The sequence below is a fragment of the Varanus komodoensis genome, unplaced genomic scaffold (assembly GCF_004798865.1).
Source record: "Varanus komodoensis strain SLA01 unplaced genomic scaffold, ASM479886v1 scaffold20_1, whole genome shotgun sequence".
Lineage (NCBI taxonomy): Eukaryota > Metazoa > Chordata > Lepidosauria > Squamata > Varanidae > Varanus > Varanus komodoensis.
The window spans coordinates 2535119-2546367 of record NW_025335587.1 but is presented as its reverse complement, the minus strand read 5'-3'; the positions used below and the strand labels follow the sequence as shown (position 1 = coordinate 2546367).

At 50.7% G+C, this 11249-nt stretch overlaps 1 protein-coding gene across 1 annotated transcript; it reads left to right on the top strand.

Moving 5' to 3' along the window:
* Positions 1-1801: 1801 nt before the first annotated feature.
* Positions 1802-4887, top strand: DMRTA2 (DMRT like family A2). Its single transcript, XM_044430353.1, has 2 exons — positions 1802-2333; positions 3788-4887. The coding sequence occupies exons 1-2, from the start codon at positions 1802-1804 to the stop codon at positions 4885-4887; spliced, it is 1632 nt and encodes a 543-aa protein (XP_044286288.1).
* Positions 4888-11249: the final 6362 nt, after the last annotated feature.

The following is an 11249-nucleotide window of genomic DNA, read 5'->3' as shown; positions in this document are numbered from 1 at the left end:
CCCCACGGAAAGTCAGAAATATTCTTGATTGATTTTTAGTTAAACAAACAACTAGTAATTGAATCTCAGGAAGCAAAAGACAGTACAGAAATACAGAGTCATTAAATTAGTGATCCCGGTTCTCAGTTTAGTTTCCGAAGAAAAATATATGAAATCGTACCTCTTGTATGCCACCCTTTCTTGGAAGCCGCTGGGATAGGCTAATGCACCTGCAGATGTAGAAAGGCATAAGAGAAAACAAAAGTTAGTTTGTGTTCTAAAATAACATCAGCAGGAAGACCATTCATTTAATTGCCAGGTTTCCCTTCTCTCTCCTCCCCACCTTTGAAAAGTGGCACCCCTACGAAACGCGAAATGCAACGCGCCCACTTGGCAAAGCAACCACTGTTTTCAGTGGATTTAACACGCGATCAGACAACGAGGTACTCGAGAAATTTTACACGCACGCACACGCACAAAGAGAGAGGGGGAGGGAGGGAGGAAGGAGAGAGAGGGAAATGGAAACTATTTGTCAGGTTTTTTCCCAATGCAATGTTTTTTCCCCCTCCCGCCTTTGCTCCCTCCCCCCTCTTAAAACAGTTTATTTGAAAGAAGCTTCGGGTGGACACTGTAGACATCGGCGTGGCCAATCAGAGCGGCTCTTTCCTCCCCTGGCCAATAGCAGGCGCCACATTGTTGTCAAATGTTGTCTAATGGAAACGTAAGGAGCAACAATAGAGCGAGCGCTCGCGGGCGGCGCGGCGGAGATTCTACCTCTTGGCAACTCTCGCCCTCTCTAGTGTCATACATGCAAAGTTGGGGCTGAGCGGAGCGGGAGCACGCCGCCTCCGCCGCCGCCGCCGCCGCCTGCGAGGGGCACTCCGGCGGCCGGGCTCTCCCGGAGGAAGGGGCAGGGGCAGGGCAGGGGCAGGATGGGCGCGGGCGGCTGAGGGGCGGCCGGGTGCGCGTCAGGAAGTTGGCGCGGCGTCCTCGGGCGGCAGCGCGGGCGGGCGGGCGGGCGCGGGGCGCCGGCTGGGGCGAGCAGAGGACGCGCGCGGCCTCCGCGGACGGGACATGCGCCCGGGGCCGGGGGCCGCTTCCGTCGGAAGGCTGCCGCGTAACGTTGGCCGCCCCCGGTCGGCGGCGGGGCGGGCGCGCTTGGCGGCGCCGGGCGCGCGTCCGTAACCTCCCGAGGGGGGAGCCGCTCCCCGGAGGGGTCTCGCTGCGCTTCGCCGAGCGGCCGGGAAGGGATGGGATGGGGCGGGTGTCATTTCGGCGGCTCGGGGGCATTCAGGATTTGATGGACTCCTGGGTAGCAGGGAAGCCCCTCTTCTCCGAGGGCTCAGGTTTACTCCGCAGGGGCTGAGTTGCAGGGAAAACGGGGGCGAGGGGAAGGAAGCCTGTGCTGCCTGGGTCTGGACTAGGCGAAGCAGAGGCTGTTCTGGGGAAGGGCGGAGACTGTGGGGGAAGGAAGGACGGGAAAGTTTCAGGTAGCCTCTTTTTTCTCGGTGAAGGAAACTTCCTAGATCTGTTTCAGTTGCCAGTTTAGAATTACTGTCGGAATTTGGAGTACTGCGGTCAGGCGGGTTGAGGAAGTTGTTGAAGATCTCTGGAGGTTTATCAAGTAGGCGGGAGATTGCTGAGAGGCCCCGGGTGTTTACACAACACTCAGGCTGTGGGCCGTTAACGGAGTGTGGCCAAGTGGTTAGTCCCGATTTTGGGGGAGCGTTTGCGGCCGAGTGAACGGGGTGGGGGGCGAGGGGGGGATAAGGCAGCTGGCCTCCTTCCCGCTTGGGCGCCACGGCTCCCCTTCCCTCTTGGGATGGAGCTGCGCTCTGAGATGTCCAACGTGCCGTCGGCGCCCCCTGCGGTGCCCCCCAGTTCAGTGGCGGCGGCGGCGGCGGCGGCGGCCGCCAGCCTGCCGGTGAGCGTGGCCGGGAGCCTCCTGCGAGCGCCGCCTTTGCTCCTGCGGGCGGCCGAGAAGTACCCGCGCACGCCCAAGTGCGCCCGCTGCCGCAACCACGGCGTGGTGTCGGCGCTGAAGGGCCACAAGCGCTACTGCCGCTGGAAGGACTGCCTGTGCGCCAAGTGCACGCTGATCGCCGAGCGCCAGCGCGTCATGGCGGCCCAGGTGGCGCTGCGCCGGCAGCAGGCGCAGGAGGAGAACGAGGCCCGCGAGCTGCAGCTGCTCTATGGCACCGCCGAGGGGCTGGCCCTGGCCGCGGCCAACGGCATCATCCCGCCGCGGCCCGCCTACGAAGTCTTCGGCTCGGTGTGCAGCGCGGACGGAGGCGCGGGGGGCTCAGGTGAGGCAGCAGCGCAGCCCCATCCTAAGCGCGGGGCAGCGCGCGCGCGCGCACACACGTCTCGCTTCCGCGCGGCCGTGGGATGATGTTGGTTGAGGCCCCAGTCAGGCTTACGAAGGAGTAAGTTTTGTGAAACTCTACGGAACTTGCTTCGAACTAAACGTGCTGCACCTAACTGGCTCCAACGGGACTTAGAAGTGCTTTAACTTTCTCTGAGGTGTGGCCACCATCTTCAGGATAGTTTGCAGAATGATGCTTGCTTCCAGTTGAGCGCCAGAAGAGAGTGCAAAGGGTTAGATCCTGCTCCGGAGACAGTCCACATCGCTTCTCAGTCAGTCACAAGCGATCCATCCGCATTATCTTTCGTCCTTGCTTTCGCCTTTCCTTCTACTGCCTACACCTTCTCTGTCCACTTCAGCACAGTTTCTTGCCAAATCAGTTTTCCTGTCCATTTCCAGCACTAACAGCCTCTTGCATTCATTGACTCCATTCTCACAGCATCTGGGCCTCTGTCTCCACCACTCATCCCTGTTCTAGCCGTAGCTGATCCCCACTCGTTGGAAGGAAGTTCTAGTGATTTCAGTGGGTCATGATTTCACCTGAAGAGTTTATGGGCTGTTTAGCCGGTTGCCTACAGCCTTAAATAAGGTCGGTTGGAATCACAGGGTCTTTTTCCAAGGCTATAGGATTAACATAGAGGCACCAACCAGCTGTATCTCTTGCCTTTTGTACGTACTCTTTTCGTTAACTCCGAAACGCTCCACTCTTTTTAAACTCGCCTCCATACATATTCCCTGCCTCTCCAGCTGTGCCTCCACAATCTCTCTCTTTTAGACCCATCTAGAAACAGGGTTTACTGCCTCTATGATGCATCCATTTTATTTCTTCAAGCCCCTGCTTATGCAGAAGTAAACAGGCGTCCACTGAATTTACTTCCAGGTAAGGACTTTTAGGATTGCCGCGTTGGGACCGCTTTGAGGCAGGGTGTTGAGCTACAGCCGGCGTCAGCCCCATCGTCTCACTGGAGTGCCCCTTGGGCTTGTCGGAGGGCGCCTTCCTCCCTCGCCTGGCTTCGAGAAGTGAGGATGGCGCCCTCTGCCGACCGCAGCCGTCGAGCCCTGTCTAGACGTGCTGGGCGAAGTGGCCGCGTTTGCCAAACGGACTGCAGATACGGGTTACCGAGGTGCTACATGAACCGCCGGGAGGAGGCCTCTTGGATGGACGAAGTGAGGAGGGTTTATAGTGGCAGAGCAGATCCTCAAGCCAGAAAAGGAAGGGAAGTGGTGGAGCGAGGAGAGGTGAAGCCGGACTACTGGCACACTTAGCTTAAATATGATGTGCACCGGCCCCTCGTGCTGTACCGCCCGATTTAGGCAGAGGCGGTGCTGGGCTGCAGGGACCACCTGACTACTGCGAGCTTGGGGACTGTCAGGTCGCCCCGTCTGGGTCTGGCCCAGACGCGAGGTTCACACGGCTCCCCGTTTCTGTCTCTTCCCCTTCAGAGGTCAAGCTGCAGAAATTCGAGCTGTTCCCCAAGACCCTCCTGACCAACCGGGCCGTGACCCCTCAGCAAGCCAAGCCCTTGTCTCCGGACGGCGCGGACGGCGCACCAGGCATCTCCTCCCCGGAGCCCTCTCGCCACGGCGGCGGCTCAGGCTCGGAGAACGGCGACGGCGAGTCCTCCGTCAGTTCCCCCGTTTCCAAGGGTGCCAAGGACGGCGGTGGCGCAGCCGAGGAAGAGAGCCCCGGCTCCATCAGCCCACTGGGCTCCGACTCCGGGTGCTCCGAGGCGGAGCGGGAAGAGGCGGGGGCCCCTTCGCCCGGCCTGGCCGCGGCGGCGGCGGCCGCGGCGGCGGGCGCAGGCCGGCAGCAGCGGACGCCGCTGGACATCCTGACGCGCGTGTTCCCCGCGCACAAGCGCAGCGTGCTGGAGCTGGTGCTGGCCGGCTGCGGCGGGGACGTGGTGCAGGCCATCGAGCAGATCCTCAACAACCACCACCACCACCACCACCGAGGGGCGGGCAGCCCGGGCCAGGGGCTGGCCGCCGCCGCCGCGGGGCTGAGCGCGGCCGGGCCCGAGAAGGCGGGCGACGAGAGCTGGCCGCGGGCAGCCGGGGACTCGTCGGGGGCGCTGGGCGCCCTGCAGCCCTCGCCGGCCGGCGCCGCCGCCGCCGCGCACCACCGCCCCCTGCTGGCCGGCGCGATGACTCCCGCCATCGGCGCGCTGGGCAGCCGCTCGGCCTTCTCGCCGCTGCAGCCCAACGCCACCCACTTCGGCGCGGCGGCGGCGGCGGCGGCGGCCGAGGCCAGCGCCTACCCGCTGGGCACGCCGCTGGGCCTGAGCCCGCTGCGGCTGGCGTACTCGGCGGCGGCGGCGCACAGCCGCGGGCTGGCCTTCATGACGCCCTACTCCACGGCCGGCCTCATGCCCACGCTGGGCTTCCGCCCGCCCGTGGAGTACGCGTTCAGCGACCTCATGCGCGACCGCTCCGCCGCCGCGGCCGCCGCCGCCGCCGCCGCCGCCGCCAGCGCGCACAAGGAGCAGAGCTACCCGAACGGGCTGTACGGGCCGCTGGTCAACAACGCGCCGGAGAAGCAGTAGGAGGGCGGGCGGGCGGGCGGGCGGGCGCGCAGATGCCGCGGCTTGGCGAGGCGCGCGTGCGAGCGCGTGCGCGTGCAAGGGCCGGGCATCTGCCGGCGAGGCCGCGCTGCCCCCCGCGGTGGCGCCTCCCGCAGCGGCCGCTCGAGATCGGCGCAGCCCGGACGCGGAGCGCTCGCTCGCTTCCTCGCCAGCGAGTCCGCGCAGGTCTTTGCAGGCGGAGGGGCGGCGGCAGGGGCGAGGCTGGGCTGGACAGCTCTGGTTCCGGGTGCGGCCAGTGAAAGGATGCCTTTGCCCTGCGTTCGGCGTACTCCTACTCGGAAGGAAGTCCCCTTGAGCTCAATGGGACTCTTTCGGTGGGCGTGCATTGGATCGCAGCCTAGATAGGTTTTTAGTGACTGACTGACTGACTGACTGACTGACCGCGGGTCAAAACAAAAGAGCACAAAAGTGACAAAATATATACAAATTCCAGTTGTGCAGATTTCTGTTGCTGTTTGTGAGTTGCAATGACAGTAATCCCTGCCTCCTCCCCAGTGAGTTCCCGATGATTTCTGGGTTGTCAGGATTTCATTTCACTCTGTTCTTTTTGAAATGTGGTCAGATGTGTGGGACTTGACAAACTTCTAGGTGTATTGAATTTTTTAAGAAGGCACACACGTTTTTATTGTTAAAATTATCAACCATTTGTATCTTTTGCTTATGACTATAAGCATTGATATTCCTCCTGGTGTTTTGTGATATATACATATATACATATACATATATATATATATATATATATCAACCATGAATATGTATGTAAACCAGCAAGTGTATAGTCTAATGTTATAAAATGGAAATCTAAGTTATTAATGTAATTTGTAGGTGAATTTAGTATTAACTGTAAACTAAAAGGCTAGGCAGTTTTCAGTTGAAAACACATGAGGTATAGAGATTAAATATATTGTAAAGAATTTTAATGCTTCTTTTTATTCACCCATTTGGGGGAAAACACAATTTGTAAATAAGGTTGGAAAGTAGATATATTTGTAATTGTTCTTTGGACTTGATTCAGATCCTGTGATCAACACCGTTTTAATCAGTTATCCACAAGGGTAACCACAAAATGCTGTTTGGTTCCAGCGTGGCAAATTCCTTGCTGTTTCATACACTTCTGTCTTTTAATGTTTTCATTTCATAGAAGCCCTAGAAATAAATGTTATTTTGTATTAAAACCTGCCTTACAAATAGCCTGCTGTTTTTCTTTGGCAGTGCTTTGCTATGACAAGTCTGTTCAAAGGTATTACAAATTCTGATCTAGAATGGACAAGATTAAGGTAATTGTCTGAATTCTCCTAATTCCTCTAATCTAATTGTGGAGCCAGCTCCTTGTTACTCATTTAAAAATGTTAATTCCCGTACTTTATTTGAAATACACAATCATAGGAGAATCTGTAAATACTACAACAGATTACACTCATCAGTTGTTAAAATCATACCACAATAAAATAATATTTTATCTGGGGTCTTATTTTTAGTGACTATGGAAAGAAACTTCAGGTTATATTTTGAAAAATATATTTTATCGATCAGTTCTTCAAAAGACTGTATTTTGAAGTGTTTTCAATGTTGAATTCTGAGAACAATCCTGAATACACATCTTGTAATATATATGTTTAGGATTGCTTCATTAATGACAATGCAACTTGCATCCATAACTCTGCTGGACTATAGCCTGTGTGTAGTCAACTAACCTATTGTATCGCTGATTTCTGTAACAATTTCATAATTAATATGAACAGCTTTTGTCAGGGCCAATGCAGCATGCTAATTTGATCGACTTTAGCAAGAGAAAGGAGATAATATTTGTGTTTCAGAAATCACCTTCCCTCCTTTATTGCAGCTGGGGAAGAGAATCTTGAACTTCAGGAAGAAAGCCTTCCAGGTTTTAGCTGATCCTTTTGTTTTTGGTTAATGCTAGTTTTTCTTCAAGTGAAATTAACCCACTTCCTATAGAAAGAGTGAAAGTTTATGCACGTCCATCATACTTCTGTTGATCTGAAGCCAGAATTATTGTAAATCAATGAGATATACTTAGCTTCAAGTAATTTGTTTTGGATTGGATGCTTCTGGAGGTAATATAGAAATCATAGCTAATTGCACTTTGTGGGAAGTAAATTCAGTAGATAAAAAAATACAGTTAAGGTGCAATCCTACACATGTTTAAATAGAGAAAAGGCCTACAATCTCCACCAGCAGGTGGTTGGGGCATACTGGGAATTGTAGGCCTTTTTTCTGCTTAAACATCCACTGGATTGTGCCCTTAGGAATGGAAAGCCAGAAACAGGACTCTCTTTCTTTCTGTAAACTGCTAAACGGACGGCAGGCAACAATACTTGCAGGAATTTCATACTGTACTTCCAGAACGGCAATGCTTATATAGGAGGGATTTTCTTCTCTATCCTGGGGAGTGTTTGGCCCAGGAAAACTATTACTAACAAAGAACAAGTTCAGTGCATGGTTGAATTAAGACTGTAAAAGCTCCTAAAATTGGTTGGTATGGAAACCTAATCCCACCCAACTGTTCTGTAGCGCAGCTGGACTGTTTACTTTCTCACTTCAAATATAACTGTGTAAACATTGGCTTGAAACTGACAGCTCTGCTCCCATAACCAGTTAATATATTGGGGCGGATGGGTGGAAATGTGGATTCCTTCATGGTTATTGGAAGAAGATGGGGGAAACAGCAGCAGCAACAACAACAACAACAATAGAAAACCTCTGCAGCAATAAATTGCCACTTTCTCCCCTCTTTTGGAAATGTCTTAAGTATCTCTGAAAGGGTTTGTCAGTACAAACCTGCTTATATCTACTCATAAGTAAACCCTCTTGAATTCAGATAGGTTATCTCTAGTTAAGTGTAGGATTGTAGTCTGTATGTGTTAAATATTATAGATTACACTTTAAGTTAATTCTTTGACCCCAACCTCAACCCCTAAAGCAGGCAAATCAGTATCACAAGGAAAACTTAAAAAAAAGAATCTCAGGTTCCAAAAGTGGTTGAAACGTAATATTACTACAATAAAACGGTTTAATAATGAAGGGCTTTAATAGTGAGCTAATTTGATTGAGTTTCCTAATTCCACTTTAATTGGAAAAAAGCCCCAGAGTTGCTTGCTCTGTTATAATGTGAGAGGTTTATGTTAGACAGAGGGGATGAGGGCAAGCAGGGAGAACGGGGAGAATCAGATGGACTCGAAACATGTCACTGTCTGTGGGGTCTGGAGTGTGTCTGTTTGGGCATTTGATTTCTTGCAAGCTGCATCCCAGATCTGGGATTATGAGGAGGGGATCTACAGGAGACCATTTTTCAACTTAAGGAATTAAGGTGGACACAGTTGTCACTTTCCAGCTACAGAGAGGCTAATGATTTCGGAAGCTCCCTTCCTCTCTGACGCCACTCCTTGGAAACAGGAACAGAGTGAGCTGAATATATTATTTCCATTTCCCAGAGTCACTTTTAGTTCTGCTTTTCAATTAGATGTGCGGCCTTCAGAAATATCTCAGAGATCATCTAGTCTTACCTTAAAGTTTTTGCGATCTTTTGAGGTTAAGTTGATTGATAAAGTTGATCAAGACATTGATAAAGTCCAAGGGAAAAGGATGGACCTCAGGTCACCCCACCACACCGATAAGCAAACATTAGCAATTTCCTGCATAAGCCACACCCATAGTGTGCAATATGCACTGTGTGTGTGTGTGAGAGAGAGAGAGAGAGAGGGAGGGAGGGAGGGAGGGAGAGGGAGAGAGGGAGATCATAGTGCAGAAGGTACTTGCAGAGCAATATGTCTAGTCAACGAAAGTGAGCTGATGAAACAGGGCAGAATAAACATACACTAATTTCCACTATCCATTTAGGTGGAGATGGAGGGTGGGGGACAGGGAGAAAGTGCTTCCAGACCACACATAAAATAATCTATTGTATCCTGGGTATAAGTGAACCCCATCCTACAAGCTAGAGCTTAAAAATGGTCAAATAAAACAGACCAGATTGCCAGCCAGTTAAGAAGCATTTTCCTATTACCTAAACCAAAACGAAGATTACTACTTGTCCTTCTTCTGGAGATCTTGGCAAGGCGTTCTTCACTTTCTGGTTTAAATCCGGTGGAGAAACTTGCTAGATTACAGGTAGCATAAACTCCAGCCAGCATGCTTAGTGGTTAGGGATAATGGGCAATTGTAGTCTAGCAATAAGTTTTCTAAACCATCAAGATATAATAGGTGACTTCCCTTCAGCACACCTGGATTTAAGAACTGCTGGTTTGCTGGTATTGTCAGTTGCTGGCATGAGGTAGGTAGAGTCACCATGATGGTGCTGAGGTGGGGGACACATGACACAATGTGCTGCTGAGAGCCGAGGTTTGAGTTCTCAGGCAAGTCACAAGAGGAGGTTTGGCCATGTTCATCCAAGCCGCACAGCAACACATTTGTTTATGCTTTTAGTATAAATGTTGGGTTCAGTTTCCTCCAACCAGTCGCCCTCCAAACTTGCTGGACTATGACTACTGTGTCCCCACAGTTGGGAGGCGTGTTTAGGAAGCTGTATACTTCTTTGTGGTCTCCCATCTGGGAAGAATTGAGATCTCTCTGGTGGGCAGGACACCTTTCTTTCAAGGGAAAAGGTCTAAAAAGCATTTAACTTCCTATCTGGTTCTCCCATCCCAGCATAAAATTAGAAAAAAAAATTGTTGGCAGTTGAAGCCAATTCAACAAAGCAAGTATAAATAATTTGTAAAGTGGAAAGGCAGTGTGCCAGCATCTGCAAACTTTCTTGTTAATTAAATCTTAATCCGTTCAGTTGCATTTTCACAGTTTGGCTGTGTATTGAAAGGGGGGGCATGTCCAGGAGGTTTATTATCTGCCCTGGTGTTTAATAGAAATCAACCATAATCCACAACATAATAATGATAAAATTATACTAACAGTTTAGTAGCAAAATTACTCTCCTTATACAAAATGAAATTCTTCCTTTCTCCATATCAGGTTGTTTAAAGAGGGAAGGATGTCTAGTAACCGTGGAAAAGACTCCTGAATAAGTTAACTTATGAAATGAGAGGTTTGCACTTGCATGCACTGTCTTTCTTCAGTGGAGCCCTGGCGTAAACCCTGATTTTGAGTCCGTGGGCTACCTGTGGTTACTCACAAGCTACGGGACAGAAAATGGTGTGCACTCAGAGATGCTCTGCATTTTTGCTTCATATATTGCCCGGTGCTCAGCATAGAAGGACTTTCTTGTTACAGTAAGTGGAGGGAGAAGAATCACACATACATCTATTTACATTGCTAATCAAATCACCCGTTGCAGTATCCATATTATCCATTGAGATGAATGAGGGTCTCCATGGAGCCAGAATCTCTGGATAGGTGCACAAATTTCTTAACGCAGATGAAACTGTCTAATGAAGTGAGGATTCAAGGCAACCATCACACTTCTCAGGCTGTGCAGTAGGAAATTCACTCAGGGAGGGAGGGAGAGAGAAGCGACCCATGTTTGGCTCACTTTTAAAACATGGCTTAATCCGTCATTTTCATGTTATAGTCTACTAAGTACTTTGCAATGCATTGATTTTATGACATCATATTTGTATACTGAATTTAATTGTTCTATATTCAGCAGTGCATAATATATAGAGAAGCATGTATCTAAACTTCGAAGAGATGACAGGCTGCTTATGAATCTAGTGTCCCTTTCTCCCAGGTCTCTAAGCCCTTCTGGGTATCTTGGAAAGTCTTCTTTCTAATGAACAAGATTGTGCTTCAGATAAAGATGATAATACATAAGCTGTTTTATTTGGCACATTTCCACAAGCACCAGCCTTGCCTAAGTGTGAATGATCGCTCAGTGCACAGCATGTTCTTGGATGAGCTATAACTGTGGACAGGGAGCAAGAAGCAGACAAGACACAGGTATGGGGCTGAACTAGGGCCACAATTTCTGTAAGATGATGTCAGTGCAGAAACTAACTGCTTCAGGCAACTAGCTTGAGGATTTTGCTTGAGTCCATCCTGGCCATGCATGGGTGTCTGTGGAATTCTTTCGGGAGCGAGGGTCAAAGCTGTGATGTGCAGAGATTTGTAGCTGTAACTTACCTACACACTGCCTGTCACTCAATACACTGGCACACCATGTTCGGTGCATCTTTGGTTGCTTGGTGTCTCTGTGTGTCAAACTTGCTTGGTGTCAAACTTGCACAGAGTAGTAGAAGATCCAGAGAATGGAACAGCATAGAAGCAGAAGAGTGTTACATTCCAGAAGTATCATGTGCTCCAACTAAACTTCATCCCGAATGAAAGATAAAAACATGCTTGGGAACTAAAGGAAA